Source organism: Protopterus annectens, chromosome 16.part0 (assembly GCF_019279795.1).
Source record: "Protopterus annectens isolate FY-2018-M chromosome 16.part0, PAN1.0, whole genome shotgun sequence".
In the NCBI taxonomy this organism is placed as follows: domain Eukaryota; kingdom Metazoa; phylum Chordata; order Ceratodontiformes; family Protopteridae; genus Protopterus; species Protopterus annectens.
Genome location: NC_056750.1, coordinates 610933606 through 610958154, shown reverse-complemented (window position 1 = coordinate 610958154; position 24549 = coordinate 610933606). Strand labels below are relative to the sequence as shown.

General features: G+C 40.3%; 1 protein-coding gene across 1 annotated transcript in view; it reads left to right on the top strand.

Annotated features, from left to right (window-relative positions):
• SEC16A (SEC16 homolog A, endoplasmic reticulum export factor) overlaps positions 1 to 24549 on the top strand; it is a gene marked incomplete in the record, with an annotated part of 1997470 nt that overhangs the window by 869352 nt on the left and 1103569 nt on the right. The window contains 1 exon segment of the mRNA XM_044058481.1: positions 23302 to 23415. Coding sequence (XP_043914416.1) covers positions 23302 to 23415 — 114 coding nt within the window.

Below are 24549 nucleotides of genomic sequence, written 5' to 3'. Positions count from 1 at the left end.
TTAGGTTGTGCTGAAAGGATGCAGGAAAAAAGTTGGAAGATTAAGACTAAATTTCTATCCTTGATCATGTTTTTTGTTCAGGCAATTGGTTTGAAAGGGTTTTTCAAAAAAACTCTTAAAATCTCATAGTATGTCGAAGCCAGAGTGCATTTAAGCAACTTAGTCTTGATGTGGAATTCCACAAGTTCAGTACCATTATTTATTTTAAGAAAACAATATGTTTTTCTGTAGTATTGCAAGTTTCCTGTCAGGGGCACCTGTTTTTAGCTAAGGGCTTTTTTTTTTTCTTGGGTTTTTTTTTTGTAAAAGTATACTGCTTATATAGACTTTTGAACTAAGTGCATGAATTCAAGGTTTCGATTTCTTTTGACAGGGCAGAAACATTTTTCTGATGTTTTATTGCTTGTGTACTCTACTTGACAGCTTACCTGTTACGTTTTGCTGTTCTGACAGGATTTTCTGTGTTTTACTTATGCTTTTACAGAAAAGAGGTCTGAGTGGGCAGTGTAAGTGTGTGCTAACTGCTTGTGAACACTGTTCTGACAACTCCACCATCTGACCAACTCATTCCAGCACTGCTTACTGTCATTCAGACCTCTTCCTTGCCTGCAGTATAGATTCTGTTGGCTGTTTTCCCACTTTGCTTAAAAAGGAAGAAACAATACTATAAAGAGCCCTTGCTGTCACTGTGGGCACAGAAAGTGCCTCAGCCAGTAGTGAGTAAACTTGTAGTGGCCAGCCATTGTTCCGTAGACCACTCACTTGCTTCTCTTAGTTTCACAGGTGTAGTCCTTTCAAGACACCATGGACCCGGGGATCAGCCGTGTCCTCTTTGGCTGTTCCAGTGCCCTCTTCGGGTATGGAGAACCATCTTCTTTGGCCTGGGAGACACTGAGTGATAAGGAGAAGTCTTGATAGAGCAGAAGTGCTATTTTTTTAGCTGATCTGCTTTCAGGGTGTTGCCTGCACAGAAGAAAACAAAAAGATAAACATTGTTAATTTCAAGACATAGTGTCTGTTCATATAGATGATTTTCTTACCTCAGCCAGGCAGTTATTGCAGACTGTTAATCCTGGTGCTCATTAACAGAGGGCAGTAATAGTGAAGAAATTTATGTGGGAAGTGTCATGAGTATTCTAACATAGAAACGGGGCTTCTTCACCAGTTTCTTAAACCAAAATCTCTTCTTCTGAGGAAACTTGATCCTCTCTACCTCCCTTAGGAGAATTTTCTTCTTGCAAACTATTTTCAGGATAGATGAGGTGTTGTATTGTGGGAACAAGTGGATGTTCTGCCATAACTGAGGAGACATTATAGTATGTTACAAGTGGGTACTCCATTTCATCCCATTTTGCCATAAGTTGAGGATGTGGTTAATGATTGTAGTAATCCTGATTCTCAACCATCAGTCCCCAAAAAGGCGGCTAGACTGGATAAAGCACATAAAATTAAAACAATTTTGTTTTCACTTAATAGGACCCAGTGGCTATTTCCACCTCTTCGCCAAATGAAAACAGACTACTGGTAAAAACAAACCTTTGAACTGAGGATAAAGTAGGCAAGGCATTGGATAGATATTTGGTGAGATAATTTTTCTTCCACATTAACTTACAGAATTCTTAACTACCGGGCACATATGTGGGAGTTTATTCTGTGTGGCACAATTTGAGGGCATACTCTACCACACTTCCTTCAGAAGGTAGCTCATTTCCAAATTCTTGTTTCCATTCTTTCACAAGTATCTAAAAGTGCTTTAAAGAGTGTGCATGTTTGTGCAGACACTGTGTCTAGACCCAGTGATACTACTGCTACTACAGTTTTGACGAGATACGCCTACTAGGTTCATAACCAAATGTTTGCTGTTGAAGTAAAGTCTGAAGCTTTGAATTCTGCTATGGAGGTTTGGTTTGGTCCTTCTAACAGAAATGCACTGCGTAAACCAAAATGATAAAAAAAAAAAAAAAAAAAAAAAAAAAAAAACCCTTCAAGGGAATGATTTTTACACCATGTCAGACATTTTATTTATACAAATTCAAACAATTAATGAACTAATTATTACATCATTATTCACTTCCAAACACCATCGACCCATTTACTAAAAAACTGCAAACTTAACCCTTCATGAACAAAACTGCATATAACACCCAGCACATGAAACATATTTAATAAATTGTGTGTTTTTAACACCCAAGAGCATAAAAATATATAAAAATGTTTGACATTCTGAACAAGAGTTCATACTCTACAATGATGCAAACAACAAACTTAACCCTTCATGGACAAAACTGCATATACCACCCAGTGCATAAAGTATATATGACTGATTAGGTTTACTATTGTTTGTGCGAATGACATTCTATCGGCGCAATGTGCCAAAAAACAGAATGTCAAACGCACAAGCACTTTTGCACCAGATAGTCGACTCCACTTATGCGAATGCACAACTGCATTCACATAAGTGGAAATAGACTATCTGCACGGAGAGCGCGGTACAGTGAGGAGTGGAAATTCATCCACATCCCCACTGTAGTGCAATCTCTGAGTTAAAATATATAAGTAGGGGGGGTGTTGGCACAGCCCCCCACATGGTGGATGCAGGGGGCTTGCCCCCCTGCAAAAACATGATAGCTGTATAGGAGTTTGATTTACATCAGCTCCTATACGGCTGTCACGTGGTGGTTTCGACAACAATGTCGAGTCAAATGCGTCGAGCATTTGGTTCGACATTGTGAAAGTTGTTTTTTTTTACTTTCAGTATTACCATTCGTTTATTTGAATGGAAAATGTTTTTTTCGTCCGAATAAACAATAGTAAACCACTGATTATATATGTCTTAAACATCCAAGAGTATAACATCATGTTAAAATATATAATAATCTCAACAGGAATTCATATTCTACAATATTGCACTACCATTTACTAAAAATGAAGCATAAAAAATAACTTTTACTTATGCAATCCTTATATTAATAGAAATTAGTATTGAATTCCTGATTTAAACCCTTGGGATGTAACATTCCAAAATTTATAATCAATTTTGTTTCTAATTTTAATAAATTAATCAAAAATTCCTCCCTCTGTTTGTTGAGAGGTTTGGCCAAAATACTAAAAAATAAACTGGCATCCAAACCACCATGTACTGTGTGGAAATGATTTGCCACAGGACTTTCTACTCTACCATGTCTGATGTCACTCAAATGTTCTATAATGTGACTCTTAGCCATGCTCTTGGTTTGTCCTATGTACCACTTTGTGGGTATACACCCACAACCAATGATGTATACAACCCCACATGATCGTCAATTAAAGATATTAATGGCCTTCTACTTTCTGCCATTGATACTGCCCCCATCCAAATTTCGTACTCTACTACACACTTTTCACCTTCCACAAGAATAACGGCCCACTTGGGCATGTTCTCCAACACCTTTCTTCAAGTTTAATAACTCCTTTAAATTTAAAAACCTACTATATGAAAATGTTATTCTTTTAGGAAACAAATTTGTCAAAGTGGGATCATCACATACCATGGGCCAAAATCTCTCAACAGTCTCCCTCAAAATATTGGAAAAAAGGGGAATATTTAGAAACAAAAAATATTCTATCCTCCCTATCTGATCTAACTGCGCCAGTTAATCCTAACTTTGGTCTACCCCGCATGTTATTGGAAAAAGTACATGCCGTTGTTGCCAAATTCCCATATCTTTTTTCAGCCCTTTCAGGAACAGCTGGAACATATACTCTCTCCAAAAGCTTATGTCTGACTTTCTGAAATTCCTCATTCAAGCTACACTTGTCACAAGTGTTGTTGAAAATATGATTGTATTCACCATACGGGAGTGAAGCCAACAAATGAGGGTGGATGCATGCTGTCAGCTGATAGAAAATTATTGACGGCTGTCTCTTTACTAAAAGGCCTGAAGGACACTTCTTGATTATCTGTCACAAAGAATTCCAAATCAAGAAATTGAATCACCTCCACATCAGTTTTATAAGTGAATTGCAAGCCAAAACTATTGCTATTCAAAATATCAAGGAAACCCGGAAATTGTGTGATGTTACCCCTGCAAATAAAAATCAAATCATCTATATACCTCTTGTAAACAACATCATGATGTGCAAAAAATCCCGTATTATAAACAAATTCTCAAAATAATTCATAAAAATAATAGTATATGAAGGGGCATATGAAGACCCCATCGCAGTGTCTTCCTTTTGCAAAAAATACTGCTCGTTAAACTTAAAACAATGTGAGTCAATGAAAATTCTAACAACTGTAACAAATCAGCAGTTCGTTGGCCCTCCCCCATTAATTTACCAAGTGCTTCCAGACCCCAGATATTCTTAATGCTAGTGTAAAGAGCTTTAACATCTACACTTGCCCAATAAAACTCTGCATTCCACTTCATTCCTCTCACCAGGTCACAGAGATCCTAACCATTTCTAATGTGAGATGCAATTTTAAGAAAATACACCTTCAACTGATGATCAAAAAAAATGCCCACATTCTGCAAAAATGACCCCTTCCTGATACTTTCGGTCTGCCCAGTGGGTTGTTTAAACATTTATGAATGTTGGTTATAATGAAGAAAATTGCATCCTTGGGGTTCTTCACATATAATTTCCTAACCTCCGCGGAGGAGAAAAATCCCAATCTCTCACCTTTTTCCAGAAGTTCTAATAACCCAACATTAAATGCAGGAATAACATCACCCATAATCCTGGTATAAACTAATGTGTCCCTTAACAATTTCTCAGCCATAGTGTTGTACTTGGATCTAGATAAAGTCACCCAATTGCCACCTTTGTCAGCTTGAGTATATACATAATTGTCAGTAGCATCCCATAGTCTGTTTAAAGCTTAACCATTCGTTTTTATTCAGGTTATACTTTCTGCATCTTTTCCTAAATTTTTCATATTCAAATTCAGTTACTCTATGCAACGCATTGTCAAACTGACGAATTGCTGATGAAGATTTGGGTGGAAAAATATATGATAAGACACCTGTGGTACAACTAATTTACCATTACCTGTGAAGAAACCACCCTCTTGACTTCCAGTAGAATTATCTTCCCCCTCAAGTGACTCATCAGTAATATCACACACCTCATTTTCATATAATGACATGTTAAGAAGAGAATCATCAGAACAAATGCTTAAGTTCATAACATTATTAACCCCAGCAAAATTATTCACACTACAAGCACAGTTTTGAAAATATACCCTTAAATGTAACTTTCTACAAAAACGGCTTGTTTCAAGAATAATATCTGCCAAACTGGGGAGAAATGTTGGAACAAATTTTGTTCCCTTCACCAATAAAGATTCAATGTCATTATTTAAAGTCAAGTCAGATAAATACTTTTTAAATTAGTCCCGCAGTCTTGACTACTTTACTGCTACACATACCTGGGTGAAATAAGAGTGTTTACATTTAAATTGAAAAGGGATTCATGAATTGAAATATTAGAACTGCAACTAGTTACTTTTCCTTCTGCTGCCACCACCGCCGTTGATATTCGCTCCCTGCCATCTCCGACCACAAGCTCTTGTTTGCTGCGATACAGAAAGCTGTTCCTGTGAATTGTCCCCTACTGGAGTGAGCTCTTCAAAAGAAACATTCTGCTTACCGCTAGAAGCCATCTCTACAGAGGAAGCCGAAGAATCTTGCAAGGCCTGAGATTTGCTCCTATTTCGAATGTTGTTAGACCTACCGTTCTTGATTTGCGTTGCCAAGACAAGATAGTATTGTTCTTGTAGTCCCTGATATCACATTCAAGCTTGCCTTTCTTACAATTAATAATGGCCTCTTCCACTTTATTCACATGGTTCTGAATTTCCTTGATTTTGTTGCTAAAACATGTAGCAGGAACGGATTTGCCCAGCCGCTCCTGCAGTGCAAAATCTCCTCCTGTACCTTTTCCCATTGCCTTATGTTTCTTTTAACCAAGATTTTCAACCATCCCAAAGTGTACACCTGAGAAATGGACTTCCATCCTTCAAGGAGATCAACCTCATCTTCTGAAAAGTCAAAAGAAGGTAACCGATCAACTCTCAGACCCTGGGAGTTAAGTCCAGACTTATATACTTTTCCAAAAGTCTGGAATCCTAAAACAAGGTTACCTTATTAAGGAGCTGCTCCAGTTGAATAAAGTCCACCTCATTTAGGTCCGATTCTCCCAGGGACCAAAGATCTCCAGATGCTACCCTTGCATCTCTTTCCTTCCAAAAATCAGCCAATGAAGTAGAACCGGAGATGGAACTAGATTCAGGCTGTGTTCCAGCCATAATCAAGCCAGCTGGTACAGTTCAAGCCTAAATAACAAAAATATACTGCATAAACCAAAATGATAAAAAACAAAAAACACAAAGGCTGGAACCACTAGGCTAAACAATAAAACGTAGCAGTCACACAAATAGCATCCAAAGCATTTAATGGTGCTTCCTGGTACCTCTGCTCAAAATCCTTTGTGTTTTTTGTTTATCGTTTTGGCCTTTCTACTACTCAGGTCCTCAGACAATTAGATGAAATAAGGAAGCAGATGCAAGGAGTGTCTGAGTTGTGTGAAGTCCCACTTTGCAAATCTTCTTTTCTTTTTAATAAGTTAAATTAGGAATCCCTGCCACCTCAAGGCAAATGGAACAAAAAAGAGATGGCAGGAGGGAACAATATTGAAAGATTCTTCCCAAAAAAAGGGACAGCTAATACTTCAGAATGACAATGCCAACATTGTATCCCCTATCTCTTGCCCCATTTCTCTAAACCTGCCACAGAAACTCTCTCTCTCTTTCTTTACATTCCCCTTTGGCAATGATTGTTTCAGACACCTGGGTGCTAAAAGTGGTTCAGGAGGGTTACATTTGGCGTTAGATACAAATGCCTTTTTTCAGGGGAATTCCTCCTCATCCTCCAAACCAAGCAGTGTTTTTTCTCAGCTTCTTCAACACATATTTAGCATATGATTTACAGAATTGGTGCCTTTAGATCAAAGGGGTGAAGGCTTTTAATCCAGAATGTTTCTGGTTCCGAAGAAAATGTTTTCATGGAGACCAGTTCAAGGTGTTTCCTTTCTAAGTCTGTACATGAAAGTACCAGAATTCAAAATTTCTACCCAGCAAATTCTGTTACCTTTCATTCCTGCATTGAGTGTCATGGTAACATTATATGTTCATCATATTGAACACTGCTGCAGTGGCCTTAGCTATACGAGTTGTATCCTGCCAAGGATATAGTAGCCAGCTAGAATTCAAACATTTAAGGTACCTTCAACCTGCAAAAACTGTGGCCTGCTCGAGCTAAACTGCCTAAAATGCAGGTTGGAGTTCCAAGCCCGTCAGAGCTTTCCTCATGCCTTTCAAGGATCAAAGGTTAGCTTGTGATGTTCCTTTTCTGGGAAGATAAGTTCCCTTTGGGGGAAAACCTTCCACGTTTAAATGTTCTTTCTTGGTTAGAAAGATTATTTTCCTTCTAGAAGCTTTTGTTGTAAAGGACTGTCACAAGACTTAACTGCACTTTTAAATGGGAGCACACCTTTCTCCTGTCAGTTTAAAAGTAATTAAAAACGATGTTTCCTGTGGGGAAACTCTGTTTATTTTATTTTTTTATGGCTGGCGAAGTATATTAAAGTGCTTTTTACTGTGTTTTGTTTTGTTTTTTTTTTTTGTGGTGAAAAGTGACTTTAACCTTTTATTGGCTTTACACTGATTCTTTTTCCAAGGAAAGAGAGGCTGTTTTCAGCTTGACCATAGAACAAACTACCAGTCCCATAGTCAGTCATTTTTCCAGCTACAAAAAAAATAAACACCCTTTGCCACCACAGCAGGCCAGCAATTTATCTCAGCCGGAGAGTGACTCTGTTGTGGCCAAAGCTGGTTCCTCAGACCACTCATCTTTTACCATTGATCCCTCAGTTGTACAGCCAGTATAGAAGGGGGGTTCAGCTACATCCTCTTTGGCTGTTGGGGCGCTCTCAGCGAGCAAGAGAGGGACAGTTGATCCTGTGAGAGGGAACAATGAAGTCTCCCTTGTTTAATCAGAATGTTGTTCCCATCCCTGGGGAAGCTGCTGCAGCCATTAACAGCTCTGCTGGCCCCATTTACTTGTCAAAAAGAAACAGAAAACTAAACATATCTGCACTTGCTCAAATTTCTGTGGCGAGGAGAAGTTTACTATATCTGGCTCAGGGTCTAATTTAGGCTGTTGATCCTTCTTTATAAGGTGGTTTCTGGTAAAAGAAGCAGGGATGCCTCTTTTTCTGAAAAATTTTAAGATTCTGAGTCTGGGCAGGAAAATGAAGGGGTAGATGAAAGTTTTTTTTCTCCGATTTCTGATGCATAGGAAAGCACAGTATCTGATTCTCCCAATGTGGGGGGGGGGGGTCTCTTTCTCTGAGACTATTTCCACAATCTACAAGTGTTTTCAGTGGAAAACACTGATGTTTCTTAGCCACTCAGAAAATACTGCGAGCTGTTACAAATGGATTTTCCAGAACTTTTATCCATTCCTCCAGTGCTGTCAGCATTGGAGGGTGTGTGTGCCACTGCCTGCACTTTTCCTTATAGCCTGTTTCCCCCTACAAAGGCAGATTGTATAAAGTTCCTCGGTCTTTTAAGTTTTTAAACTTTCATCATCCCAAAATTGATCCAGCAGTTGTAGTGTTAGTTTTACTGCTGCTAAGCATTTAGTTAATTCCAGTCTTACACTTTCTGACAAGGGCAGGAAAACTGAATTGTAATGGGGAAAAAGGGAATGCTTCTGCAACTTTGATTTTTTGTCTTCCGCGGTGGTGCAGCAGTAGCATTATTGCCTCACAGCAAGAGGTTCTCCCATTCGATTCACCGCTGGGGTGCGGGGATTGCCTTCTGTGTGGAGGTCTGCATGTCCTCCCCGCAGTTGGGTGGGCATTCGAAAGACATGCGTAAATGGGCGTGTCTTCGTTGAAGGTTCAGCGTCGAGCTGGCACCTCGGCATTCGTGAAAATCTACTGCCAATCATTAGCAGACCGGAGTTCCACTGTGGCAACCCCTAACCGGGAAACACCGAAAGACAACAACAACAGTCTCCTATGTTAAAGGTTTATTCTGGCTAATTGTGAAAGTATGAGGAGCGTTTTGTTTGCAGCTTCTTGTGAGGAAAAAACTGCTTTAAATGGTTTAGTGTCTTCCATCTTACAGGTCACAGCTCATTTAAAATGTGTATATGTTTGCTGATACTTCCAGAGCTATGTCAACTTTGTGTTTTGAGGAGATTTGCCTGGTTGAGTTTTCATAACCTCCCAAATGATTTGAAAAATGCCATTTTCAATTCGCCTATTGATAGAGATTTAGTTTTTGGTCCCTCGGTCCCCTGGCTGAGGTTGTCAGAAAGTGTGATGAGAGAAGTAAGCTGATATAGGGAATCTGTTAAGATTTTTCAGAACTCCTTTTCCAAAATTTCCACTGGATTCCCTAACCCCCTTGGGCAGTTTTGGCCCAAAACAATAAACAGTTCAACAAAATGCTGGTAAACAGACATTTAACAAGCCGTAGCAAGGGGTTCCAAAATGAATACAGGAACTGCCCAAAACAAAGGACAGTTCAACAAATCAGAATGACTATTTAAGGAACCATGCCCTCCCCCATTCCCTTACCCTGGCATTCCCTTTTCCATTACATGAAGTTAGAATCTCCACTACTGTCTTTGGCAACAGACAGATACAGACAAATGGGTTCTGAAGATCATTCACCAAAGTTAAAGATAACAGTAGGAGGAAATTCCCATTTTCATGGGGTAATTCCTAATATATCAGCCCAGACTCCTCTATTTCCCCCTGGTCCTTCAGTGTATGTTGTCTCATGGAGTTATAGAACTAATTCTTTCTACCCAGTTTGGGAGAGTTTTTTTTATTCAAGGTGTTTTTTGGGACCAACGAACGAAAATGTTTGGAAACCAGTTCTGGATACTTCTTTCCTAAACCAGATTGTGATAGTACTAAAGTTCAAAATGCTATTATTCACACATTGTTTACCTATTCTTCCTTGTTTGCTTCCTTGTAACACTAAATTTAAAAGATGCTTATCTCATGCCTATTCATCTAGATTTCAGATGTTTCTTAAGGTTCTGTGTGTTGTCTTGCCACAAAGAGTGTTCACAAAGTCTCTCTCTCCAGTTGTAACTCATTGCAGGTGATGAGAGTTCTCTTACACAAGCTGGGGTTCAAAGAAAACATTCAATCTTTTTGACTCCATCACACAGGATTGTGTTCTTGGGGTGTCTGGTAGACCTCTCTGATCAAAGAGCTTTTCCTTCTCCTGTATCCCTTTTTCTTTACCCATGCTCTGATATCAATCCCTGTTAGGGAAGGCAGTCTCTAAACTGCAATCCATACTTGTGCTAGGCCTCATCCTGCTTTGTTACCTTTACCTCTGTAGTTATTTGCTCCCAGCACCATGATTCCTTTGCCAGTTTTCTACAATAATTTCCAGCCACCTATGGCCTATTTTCTCTCTATGTATGTGTAGTTATCCCTATTGGCAGAACCTCTTTCCATTTCAGTGTTGGCTTAGTTATTAGAATACTTTCTGCTAATTTATGAATGTAATCTTCTGTATGGTTGTTAACCACATTAAGGGTCTACATTCAAACTTACTCTCTCCTTATTTCTTGAACTTCCCACATTTCATTGTCTCTTTCCACCTTCAATATACAATTTTCTGCTCGTGTTGCATATGTGAGCCTTAACTGCATAACTCTAAAACATCCATTCAAATCCGATAGTTCTAAACCACTGTGTTCTCTGGGGAGGATCGACTTATCCCACTTAACTCTTGCCTTCTTTCCCTCCCAAACTGTTCAACTCTTTATTTAACATTGTCCACAACTACTGTTTATGAAGCTAAAGAGACTAAAAACATTTCCAATGCTTGTATCTTACTATCCATATCCATAATCACAAGAACTTTCAATTTCTCAGTTTTTGTACTATCTGTCATTTTAGCTCTTCCCACTTATCCTTATCTGCCATAACAGAATCCTTTTTAATCCATACACCTAAATATTTCATCTTAATATGTCCCCATGTGTGGGTACATAATTTTCCACTATAGCCTTTGTTTTGTCTTCATTAATTTTATACCTTAGAAGGACTTAAAACTGGCTCATAATGCTCCAAAACACAAAAATGTCCTTTTCTGGATTTATTCAGTATAAAATAATAGCTGCAAATTTAACTTTTTTGAGTGTCTTACTATTTATTTCCTTGAATTTGTGAGTCCGTTGCTTTGTTATTTAGAGCTATTAAATTGGCTTCCCTAACTTAGGATAACCACAAGGCGTTCTTTAGTTCCATCCGTAACCTCAAATGTAAGGCCCAGATTTGCGCTGAATTCATAGTTAATGGTACTACATATACAGAACCTGTGGATATAGCATGCCAGCTGGCTGACGGGTTCAGTGAAAACTTCACTCCGCTGTCCCCGCCACATGTACCCCAAAGAATACCTAACACCTGTTTCCCACCTAGTATCTCCGAGAAGCATGTCTTAAATACCCTTTCTCCAAAAACACAGGCTCTATGGGACCAGACAACATCCCAGGCTGTTCTACATGGGTTAAAACAAGAATTAGCATCACCAATGGGCACACTTTTCAGTCACATCCTCAGCAGTGGCTTTATCCCAGTGGAATGGAAAACAGCTACCATCATCCTTTTGCACAAAGGGGGTGCATCCACTGACCCCAGGAACTATAGACCCACTAGCCTGACTAGGCTTATCTGCAGGGCCGTGGAATGAGTTGTCATGGACTTTTTTAACAAAGATGTAAGGAATCTCCAAATGCTCGACCTCACCCAGTTTGGCTTTGTCAAGGACAGATCATGCCTTTTAAATTTGGTGGACTTCTTTTGAGACAGTCACCAAAGCCCTAGATGAGGACAAATCTGGGTATATGGTCTACATAGACTTAGCCAAGGTCTTTGACACAATCTCCAACTCAGGCATCATTGATAAACTCACCCAGCTAGGTATCAACCCATATATTGTCAGGTGGGTTGCAAACTGGCTCACTGCTACATTCAAAAGAGGGAACTCCAGCAGATCTGTAACCAGTGGTGTTTCACAAGATCGGTTCTGGGACTCCTACTGTTTGGAATCTACTTCTTTGAAGTTGAGGCTAAAACCGAAGGACTGTGGCTGACAAAGTTCGCTGTTGACTGCAAATTGGGGCAATCATTGAAACCTCTAGCAATGTCAGCATCCTGCAAGAAGGTCTTGCGCAGACTAATGACTGGTGACAAAGTCATGGTCTTAAACTTAATGAAAAAAAAAACGCATTATCATTCCTTTCAACAAGGGTGATGTTCCTGCAAACTGTCACATCAGTAGCTATACCCTAAGCGCACAATCAGTGGTGCAAGATCTGCCACACAAGTCAACAGTAACCTTAACTTTGATCACCATGTCTCCACAGTTGTAAGAAAGGCATTTTATATTGCTCATTTCATAACTAAGGACATTGCCTCCAGAAAAAGAGGTTATAACCCCCATGTACTCTTCCCTCAGGCCAATAATAGAGTACAAGTAAGGGTTTCTTGCAGGAAGATTCAGGGTCTTCAAGATCTGTGTTATGTGGACAGACTGAAATCATTATACTCTGTTGTACAGACTGCTCAGAGGTGACCTGTGCCTTGCATATACAGCAGTCTCAGACCCAGCTTTAATGGAAATACAGTACATTCACAAGTCAAATGGCACACGGGTCACTCGCTCAAAGGACCTTAACCTGCTATGTGACATCAACAGAACTTGCTGGTAAGACAGATTTGTCTCACAGAGGTTGCCCCACCTTTGGAACAAGTTTACTATTCATCTTAAACAAAGCCCTTATTGGCCCTATTTAAGTGTAATTTGGACGATTGGATGGGTAACCGGAAATTCACTCTGGGGTTCCACCTATGTCTCCTTTGGACAGGGGCAATAGATTTAGATTTTAGTGTCTGCTTGAATCAGACACACTTGGGAACACTGGCTGAGCTTGGTTAGGCTTGTAAGGGCCTTGGGGCAGTTAGCCTAGTAACCTCCTATGATCCTGTGAACAAAAAAAGTAATAAAGTTGTCAAATGTTTGCCTCCTCTCCAGAAAACCACATTGTCAAATATTTTACCAAAATTGATATACAGTTCATTCTCTTAGCAATTATAGACATAAACACTTTTATATTTAAGGTAGAAATGGAAATGGGGCTATATAAAGCTGAGTCTGAATGGTCTTTACCATTTTTGGGTAATATAGCCACCATGGCTTTCTTTCAAATTGCCAGTGCTTCCCCTTATTTTTAAAATACAGAGAAACAAAACCTTCCAGTTTTTATCATTTTCTGCCCTCTTAACTTCACAAGTTCCCCAGGAACACTGTCTGTTCCTGGAGACTTCCCTTTTGATTATACATTACTGATGTTCTTCATCTCACATTGCTGCAGTCCTTACATATGGGTAGTCCGCTGTCCTCGGTCGGCCCGAATACCAAAGTATTAGGCTGATGTCGGTCAAGGCGCTTAAAACTGACATCAGGACGTCAGGGTACAAAAGCGCATGACCGACGTCATTTCCTCAGTCTTTTTTGCCGCATGGTCCGATGCAGAAGCAGCGTTGCAAGTGCCGTTCGGCGTTCTGAAATTTTTCGAATTCGGAGTTTCAGACCGAATCCAAGTTGGCTAAGTACCGCGTTGGGGAATATTTTGGTTTTTTCTTGCCTCAGTGTTTTACCGGATGTCAGAAAAAGTGAATAACTGTATTTCTTGTGGGAAACAGATACCGCATAGGGATTATCATTCTTTGTGTATTCCTTGTTTGGGGCCTGAGCACGGCGTTGTTGGGTGTCGCTTTTGTGCTAGGTTCAATAAACGCACTATTAAGCGAAGGTTAGATTGTGCTAGGCTGGTCTTTGGGAAGCGGTGCAATTATAATATGCCGTCGGATTCTCCGGCCCGCTTCTCTTAAGAAGCGCAAAGACAAAACAGTTAAACCCAGGCAAGATGAGTCGTCCGTTCCGGACGCCGGTTCTTTAGAGGCTTCAGTGGAACCGGTGGTTCCGACGGAGACTTCTCTGGAGTCTCAGGGGGAGACTTTGATTTTGCAGGAGGTGGTCTCTCAGGAGGCAGGTCAGGCTGAAGGGGCTTCTCAAGTTACTGTACTCCCCTCCCTTCCTAGGGTGGTTAGGCCTTCTCCTTCTGTTTCCAAGGTTTCTCCCAGAGGCAGGCCAGTTTTAGCTTCTGTTGGTGTCACTCCTAGTTCAGCAGGGTCTGTGCCTAAGAAGCACATGCTTAAAATGGCAGAAGATTTGATTACTCTGATTAGAGGTTCTTTGCCTCCTCCTGATAAGAGGCCTAGGGTGGAGCCAGAGTTGGGAAGTTTTGAGCAGGCTTCGGATGTTTCAGAGTCTTCAGCTGAAGACTTGCAGGAGTACTCTCCTTATTCTGATTCTGATGCAGATGATTCCACTCCTTCTGCTTCTCCTCCAGAGGATTTTTCTTTTTCAGAGACACTTCATTCTATGAGGGAACATTTTAAGTGGGAAGGTCAGGACTTCTCTGATTCTTGGAAAAGGCTTAGGGAATTTTTGCTGTTACCCCAGCATAGGCCCTTGGCTATACCCCCGGTTCTGGATGTTGTGGAAGATGTGTTTGCAGAGGCTTCACTTAATCCTGATTCTCTGCCTCCTGCTCCTGTTAAACCGGATAGGTATTACAGGGTGCCTGAGGCTCATAAATATCTTTATAAGAGTCCTAGGGCGGACCCAGAAACTATTAGCCAGGGACCTAAGGGTGTCAAGGCCTCTGTTGTAAAAAATCCGGTTCCTCTAGATAAAGAAGACAGAGCTTTGGATAGATGGGGAAAGAAGGTCTATACATCTTCTACCTTAGCTATGAGGGCTTTGAATTGCCAGTTTCATATGTTGAAATATCAAAACTTTCTTCTTTCTCAATTGAAGCCTAAGGTGGATGCTCTGGCGGAAGGCATTGAGTGTAAAGAATTACAAGATTTGGTGCATGTCTCTGAACAGATGGGTAAGCATTCATTACAGTGTGGTTTTGATGCTGTGCAGGCCTCGTCTAGGGTGGCTGCCACTGGCTCAGTTCTTCGCAGGCACGCCTGGCTGAAGGATCAGAATTTATCTGACCATGTTAAGACAAGGATTTTGGATGCTCCTTTGCAGTCTGATGTGTTGTTTGGTTCACCTGTGGAGTCAGTCTTGAAGAAAATGGAAGACAAGGCTAAGTCTATGCAGGCTGTTAAAGATTTTTTGCAAGTTCAGCCTCCGAAGTTTAGTAGGAATTGGCCTGCTAAGGGGTGGACGTATCCTTCTTATGATTCTCAGTCTAGGGGTAGATCTAGACGTGGTAGGGGCAGAGCTCAGAGTTCTTTCAGACCTAGAACAGGAAGTTCACCTGCACAATCTTCGGGTGAGGGCAGGGGCCAGTTCTTTCGTAAACAGGCCCAATGACCTACTTTTTTAGCTGCCAGATCCTTCTTGCCTGGCAGCACCTTTGGGAGGAAGGTTAGCACTCTTCAAGGAAAATTGGATGTTGATTACCCAAGACAAATGGGTATTGGATATCATTCACCAAGGTTACAAGTTTTATTTCCATACCTTGCCTCCTTTCAAAGGCATGCCGGACGTTCCTCCTCAGCAAAGACTAGAGGCTCACAAACAAATTTCTGTACTACTTCAAATAGGGGCCATACAACCGGTCCCTCTGCCAGAAGTGGGCCTAGGATTTTATTCTCGCCTGTTTCTAGTACCAAAGAAAGGAAACACATGGAGACCAATTTTGGATTTATCTATCCTCAACACATATCTGAACATTCCCAAGTTCAAAATGTTGACGTTACAACAGCTTTTACCTCTGCTGGGCAAAGATCACTGGATGGTGACTTTGGATCTCAAGGAGGCTTACCTTCATGTTCCTATCAGGCCCAGTTGCAGGAAGTATCTGCGTTTTCGGGCTGGGACTTCACATTATCAGTTCTCTGCATTGCCCTTTGGCTTATCTACTGCCCAGAGTGTTCACGAAGGTTCTGGCTCCAGTGGTAGCTTTCTTCAGGCTAAGAGGAATACAAATCTATCCTTATTTGGACGATTGCCTGATTCTGGCACAAGAAAAGGACGAACTTCTTCATCATTTACAGTATGTGATGGCAGTGTTAAGATGCCTGGGGTATTCTGTGAGCGAAATAAAGTGCAGTCTAGTGCCCTCTCAGGACATGTGCTTTCTGGGTGTGAGACTGAATACAGCATCCCAGATGGCCTTTTGACCCCGGACAAACAAAAGAATCTTTCTCTTTACTTCCACCAATTGTCTCGTCAGTCCAGGCTGACTGCAAGGACAGTCCTTCAAGCCTTGGGGTTCATGGCATCTTGTATTCTGGTACTTCCCAATGCCAAACTGCATATGAGGAAGCTACAATGGTATCTCAAGAATGTATGGACACAGCACTGCCAAGATTTGGACACTGTCATTCAGATAATACCTTGCATTCAAAAGGAATTTTTGTGGTGGGCTCAGGAATGTCACCTAAACAAGGGACTCTCTGTGACCCGGCCAGAGGCGAGTCAGATTTTAACGACAGATGCCTCAGACAAAGCTTGGGGAGCTCATCTAAATGGAAAATGGGTACAAGACACGTGGCCTGCCAGACTTCAACATCTACATATCAACTTGAAGGAGATGTTAGCAGTCCAATTTGCATTGATAGCTTTCAAGGATTTACTTCTTCCAGGGCAGGTGTTGATTCAAACAGACAACACAACTGTCATGTGGTACATCAACAAGCAAGGGGGAACGCATTCTTATCCTCTATGCAGACAAGCAATGATTTTGTGGGAGACTGCTCTCAGTTTACAGCTAAATCTTCAGGCAAGGTTTCTGCCAGGAGCACAGAACTCCTTAGCAGATGTGTTGAGCAGACAAATTATGGATCCCCACGAGTGGAAATTGGATCCTCATGTATTTCAGAGATTGACAGTGTTATGGGGAACTCCAGACATAGATCTGTTCACTTCTCCACTAAATTACCAGCTGCCAAAGTTTTGCACAAAAGGTTTCATCCCACAGCTTGGAAAGTGGATGCTCTCTCATTCAATTGGAGCAATCTTCGCGTGTATGCCTTTCCACCTCTGCCTCTCCTCCCAAAGGTACTCCTGAAGGTCAGACAGGACAAGCCAAACATGATTTTAATAGCTCCAGATTGGCCTCGACAGCACTGGTACCCATTACTGAGAAGTCTGGCAGGAGCCTCCATGGCCTTTGCCTTGATTCCTCACCTGCTGTCTCAGGAGAACAGTCATTTACTCAATGTCAAACTTCATTCTCTACATCTGACAGCCTGGCATATTCTGTTTTAAACCCTGGAGGGTCTCAGCTTCCACAACAAGTTTTGAATGTTATTTTGGAGGCCAGAAGGCCTAGTACAAGGAAAGTTTACGCAGATAAATGGAGGAGATTTTTATTTTGGAGTACAGCAAAGGACTTTGATGTTTCTAAACCTAATTTAAGTGTTGCGCTTCAATACCTTACTGAGTTATTGGACAAAGGTTTGTCCTTCTCCTCTATAAAGGTTCATGCTGCAGCAATTTCTGCTCACTATGACTGTGACCCACCATTATTTTCTCAGCCTTTGTTTAAGCAATTCCTTAGAGGGCAAAGAATATAAGACCCCACGTAGAGCTCCTACTCCTGCTTGGGATCTCAATTTTGTGTTGGAGAAACTCACTCTACAACCTTTTGAGCCTGCAGCATCTGCAGAGTTGAAATATTTATCATGGAAGACTGCTTTTTGTTGGCCATTACCTCTGCGAGAAGGGTTTCTGAATTACAGGCCCTTATGGCAGTTGAGCCTTTCTTAATTTTCCACAAGGATAGGGTGTCTTTGCGTACTAACCCTTCTTTTATGCCTAAAGTGGTTTCTAGTGTGGCTTTAAACCAAACTATTCATTTGCCTACTTTTATGCAAACCCCAAAATAAAGGGAAAGGATTTTGCACACTTTGGATATACACAGACAGTTGCGATATTATTTGAGCAGAACTAAAGGGTTCAGGCAGACTCAGCAGTTGTTTGTTTCTTTTGCTTTGGGTTCTCACGGCAAACCTGTTTCAAAACAAACTATTTCTAAGTGGATTGGTTTTTGTATTGCTTTCTGTTATTCCCATCATGGTAAGGAGATTCCAGCTGGGATTAGGCCTCATTCCACTAGGGCTACTGCCACTTCTACAGCTTTTTTAAGGGTGGTGGCTACTAAAGATATTTTGGAAGCAGCTACTTGGAGTTCAGTGCATACTTTCTCTAAGCATTACCACCTTCCACTTTACTCTAAATCTAGGGCTGGATTTGCCATTGCAATTTTACAGGGCATTTTGGCAGCTCCTAATGCTTTATAGTTTTGCCATCCTCCCTTACCTCTGCTTTGGGATTCTACCCATATGTAAGGACTGCAGCAATGTGAGATGAAGAACATAGTACAGTTTTGTACCTACCATAAATGTAGATGTTCGAAGATCCACATTGCTGCAGTCCAATTTACCCTCCCTTCTTCCCCTCTGTTGTTGAAGGTGGTGGTCTGGTTTGTGTTGTACATATTGTAAATATGGTTAGTGCACGGGTGGTTGGTTAGTTTTTGCTGGTTTTTGGCTTTGGCCTTTCTTGTTAGGGCCTTCTGACATCTGGGGCAAGAAAAGACTGAGGAAATGACGTCGGTCATGCGCTTTTGTACCCTGACGTCCTGATGTCAGTTTTAAGCGCCTTGACCGACGTCAGCCTAATACTTTGGTATTCGGGCCGACCGAGGACAGCGGACTACCCATATGTAAGGACTGCAGCAATGTGGATCTTCGAACATCTACATTTATGGTAGGTACAAAACTGTACTTTATGTCATCTGATGTTCTTCGTGTTTCACTGTTGCAGTCATTACATTTGGGTTATCAGCTTGCAGTAGCCCTTAGTCGGCCTGATTAACAAAGTCTAGAGTCCTGCGTCGGTTGCTGTCCCTTCTTCCATGATGTCAGGTCGTCAGGGGTATAAAACATGCAGCCGACGCCATTACATCAGTCTTTCTTGCCATGTGGTGCCCAAAGCAGAAGCAGTTCGCAAGTGCCAGTCGACCGACTTCTGAAATTTTCGTTTTCTAGTTTCAGAACCAAAGTCTTCAACTAAAGCTAAGTACCCCGTTTGGAAAACCTTTTCTTGCTCCTTACCAATGTCAGTAAAAGTTAATAATTGCATTACTTGTGGAAAGCAAATACCTCATAAAGATTTTCATTCGTACTGTATTCCTTGCCTAGGCCCTGACCACAGCTTACCTTGCTGTCAGTTTTGTGCTTTATTTGATCAGCGCACTATCCGTCAGTATATTTTCGCCTCTAAATATTTCAGTTCTTGGTTTAATTATCCAGAAATGTCATCGGTTAGCCATCCGACTACCGGGATTCCAAAAAAATGCAAAGATAAACACAGAGACAGGCTGCCGAGGTCCATAACTGCCAAAGACGCTTCTCCTAAGCCAGTCGCCAGTTCGCTGGTACTCAGTGAGGCGCTTTCGCAGCCCCTGTTACCCGCTACTTCTGATTCGCAGGCCTCTACTGAGACCCATTCGGAGTCCACTATGTTGCGAGATGCTTCAACTATGGAACCTGTAGATGTCTGTACCTTGGATGGGTCTGGAGCCGCTGTGCAGGCACCAGCTTCTGAGGGTGTATTCAGGCCTATGGACTTGCATATTAAACCAACGCCTCCTTCTTCATTTAGGCCTAAATCTCGAACCATGCCTAAAAAAACGACGCCCAGGCCTCTATGCCTAAAAAACAAATGATAAGAATGGCTGAAGATCTTATAACTCTAATCAGGGGAAGCCAACCTCCCCTTCTAAGAGACAGGATGTCCCTCAGAACCAATCCCTCCTTCTTGCCCAAGGTGGTATCCAGTGTGGCTCTTAATGAGTCCATTCATTTGCCTACCTTCTTTCCTAACCCACAGAACAAATGGGGAACAGATAGTGCACTCCTTAGATGTGCACAGGCAACTTAGATTCTACTTGGACAGGACTAAACCTCAAAGGAAATCTGAACAACTGCTGCTGGCATTTACTGCAGGGACAGAGGAGAAAGCTATTTCAAAGCAAACCATTTCAAAATGGATAGGCCACTGCATTCATTTCTGTTATAAGCACCATGGAAAACCTATCCCACAAGGCATCCGACCCCATTCAACCAGGGCTGCGTCTACCTCTATAGCTTTTCTCAGGGGCATCCCTACTGGGGACATCCTAGAAGCTGCTACCTGGAGTTCTGTACATACTTTCACCAAGCATTATCATCTGTCTATTTTCTCTAAACCCAGAGCTGGTTTTGCCACTGCAGTCTTGCAGGGCCTTATAGCTGGTCCTAATTCTATTTAAATTCCTCCTCCCAACCTTAGCTTTGGGAATCGACCCAAATGTAATGACTGCATCAGTGAAACATGAAGAACATAGTACAGTTGTGTACACTTACCATAAATGTAGATGTTCGAGTGTGCTCACTGTTGCAGTCCTGGTTACCCTCCCTCCAGCCCCCTAACTTCTTTAGGCTATACCTCTACTTTTTTTTTCCTATGCTTAAAAGTCTTTTTGGTGTATTTGCTTTTTTGTTGGAGGTATATCTTTGTACTTTTATATTTAATTGCTTCCCATTAGGGGGCACCTGACATCCGGGGCAAGAAAAACTGATTTAATGGCATCAGCTGCAGGTTTTATACCCCTGACAACCTGACATCATGGAAGAAGGGACAGCAACCGACGCAGGACCCAAGACTTTGTTAATCAAGCCGGCTGAGGGCTACCTACAAGCAGATAACTGAAATGTAATGACTGCAACAGTGAATACACTCGAACATCTACAGTTATGGTAAGTGTACACAACTGTACTTTCCCAACTTAATTGTTGAACCTCATCTTTTTCTAATCTTGGCATAATCTATAATTTTTTTCATTTGTGCACTTTTCCTGTTTTCCGCATTCTTCTGCTCCATACAAATGTTCATAACATTTCTGAAATATCTCTATTACCTGTATAGGATATCAGGTTATTTTTCCTTGTCATAGACTCCCTAAGTTTGGTGACAAAAATATGGGCTTACTATTGTCTGTGTCATTTTGCTAAAAGCTTTTGTAGTATGTTCGTGTTATCAATAAATAGTTGCTTAAAAGCAGCCTTTCCAGGTTCTGTCATATTCCCCTTTTTGTGTAAAATTCCCCTTATTCTGCAGTACTTCAACCTTTGTCAGCCCCCTCTACTCTTATTATATCTTTCCTCTCTTATTACTACCCTTTCTTTAAACTCAACTTTTATTTTATCCCACTCACTAGCGTATCCATTTTGAAGAAGTTTCTGTCTTCCTTAATAACTCTCAATTTCCACTATCCATTCTTTAAATTACTCTCTTTTAAACAGGTATCTAGAAAAATGCTATTGTCTCATTTTTACTCAATTACTCCGTAGCTTTGTCTTAGGTGCATGATCTGAAGTATTTCTTGGAGATGTCTCAAAGCTTTTCAGTTAAACGCTTATGCTCCTTTACATTTTCTTTCTCCCCAGTCTACCTCTGGTCCTGTACCTTAGGAAATATGTAAATTCTAACCATGTTCCTAGTACATAATTTTCATCTTCCATACCAAATATTCTGGTAAATTTTTCAGAAATCTGTTACCTTTTGTTATATTTTCCTTCCTAGGTCCCTTCCTGACTATTTCAAATCAGGTTCTAGTCCCCATCCATAAATAAAATTCCCTGCTGAAAGGTGATTATTTCTCCCAAAATTTTCTTAGGCTCCATAGTAGCAATGTTTTGTGAACACAAATACATGCAAGTGTAATCCTCGTCCCTTGTTAATGACCCCTTACTAGCACAACTCTACTACGTCCTTTGTCCCTGATATTTTTCTGAATGCCCACCCTGAAATTCTTTTTTTGTCAAATTCACATGCTCATTTTTATCCTGATGCATTTCCGGCAGCATTGCCATTTACACCTTTTGTTTTTTATGTAATTCAATACACCTTTTTTGTCTGTACCTCTGTAACCATTTACATTCCACAGAAATATGGACAGAGTAACCATTTTGATAGAAAACTATTACTCTGACCTGCTACACGACAGTTGTTTTGAATGTGTATTTTCAAATTTTGGCTTACATGGAAACACTTTGTCAAGCTGATATTTTTATGCAGTTGCTTCTCATTTCTGTTTGAACCAGTCATATTTTTCAAGACTTTTTGGTTTGATGAAAGCAAACCGTCTAAATTTTCAGAATCCTGTCTTCTTTTAACTTAGAACAAATGCACAAAACATTGTAAATTTTTAACAAATGCTATTTAACCCACTGGATATCAGCAGCTGCCCTAAACTGATAGTTGCATCCACTTGCATTACCTAATCTAAAATTATGATTACCCTTGCCATGTTTGGCACATACACATGATATGCCATTTTAGTTAAGAAATCCTGCTGTGGAATACTAGTCCGGTTGCTTATTTGTAGTGTAGTCTGTTCCTCCCAGTTTCAACTTTTTAAAGTTGAAAATCTGAGGTTGTCTTTGCATGCTTTGTTGTCCTCTACTATTTCTTTGTAGCAGCTCTTCTTGAGTAGCGTCATGCTCTGATTACTTTTATCAATTTCATTGTGTTATTTTTGCAGTTTTATCAGTTCCATTAGAAAAGCTAGTAAATGCTTCTGTTTTCTGCACCCTTTTTGTTAGTTGCATTAATATATTCCTTCAGTTTTACATTGCTTTTAAATACTCTTTAGTACATTTTAATATTTTTTTCCTGTAAGTTACTGGAAGCCATCTTGTGCTGAAATGTGAACTGCTTTTTGCAGAACAGTTGCAGGATTTTTCCCAGATGGAGATTTTTCTCCTTTTCTGGTTGATTTTCTCTCAGGTAGGTACTCCAGGTTTCTTCTTTGTTGACATCAAGGCAGTGTAATTACTGCTGGTGACAGTTATTTTATTCAAACTGACCGTTTCCCCTGGGCTTTTTTTGCAGTTCTTGTTTTCACTCTGAGAGATCTCAAATCAACCTCAGTTTGTAGTCATGTTGGAAGTCCTGCTTAGGAATATATGTGAGTATTCTGATAGCTTCTCTTGAAGATCATTTGATGTGGTAAGTATCCTTTGGTCTTATGTTGTACACAGTTGTTTTTGCTTGTTGCTGTAAACTTATGAAATTCTGTGTTCTGTAAACAAAACATATTCTTTGGATCTTACAGTATGTTTCATGGTTTTCCTTAGGTATCTGCTCGTTTGTGTTTTTTTGATCCTGTGCTAAAGGAGAAGCCAGAGGGGGAGTTGCACATTGAACCTGAATGGCTGCTACACCTTCGTCAGTTGGATGGGCAAATTAAAGTAAGAAAATAAATCTTAGGTTAATATAGTTCATAATCTAATTACATATGTTCATCATAAGGATTATTGCTCCAGTATATTCTTAAATGAATGGGAAATGTCTACAGGTGGAGATCTGTTGTCTAGACAGACATAAATTTAGTTATATAGTCCTTAGCTAAGATGGCAAAATTACCTCACACAGTGAGGCCATTTGGATAGTCAACATTAAAGGAAGGTATTGTCCATGTCAGCTTCATTTCTTTCTTTTTTTTCGTTTTGTTCTTAAGTGAATGATTATCTTGTCCAAAATTCATCATTCAGTTCCTGGGAACATAAAGTACAACAAGTTAACCTTTGGCTATTGCCTTTATCTTTTTAATTTGAAAATGATTGTAGTTAATGTTGTTAATAAACCATGCATGCTTATAGTTACATTTCATTGAGACTTTATACTATTACATGTGTATTTCCATAAATCTTGATTATAAAAACGTTCATCTTGCCCCTACCCTACTGTGACTTTTAATGCTTTACTCGTGAATGGTGTACATCATTTAACCAATTTACTGTCTTTGCAGCCACTTCAGTATTTGCATCTGTAGGTATCTGTATATTCTCTATGTTCAAAGACACTTCATTTTTCATAGCAGGTTTCTGTAAATGCTTTAATTACTGCTGTTCTGTGTCCCTTAACCTGTGCTGCATTGCCCTCACTTCTTTCTCTAAGATCCTTCATCAGCAAACAGTTATCCATATTCAGTCGTATATATGCTTAATTAGTGTTTTCACATTGTCTAATTTGGTATAATTGTTTAAACTGTAGATTTTTTTTATTGTTTTGCTTATTTGTTTATTGCATTTGTTTACTGGGAAGGTTCACTGGGCCAAAATGTGCCCATTTTCAGTGGACACCCAGGGAGAAAAGCTCCACAGTGACATATACAATATATACAATTTGATAAAAGCTCAAATAACAATACAGTGCAATATATACAATTTGATAAAAACACAGACAGCAATTATAACAGATTAAACTGTACAAAGAAAAAAAGGCAATGCACTTATGCGTAAATTTGACTACTGACATTTACAGAAGGAGGCACTGCAGTTGTATCTGAAATAACAATTGACAATACATTTGCACAAGGGTAT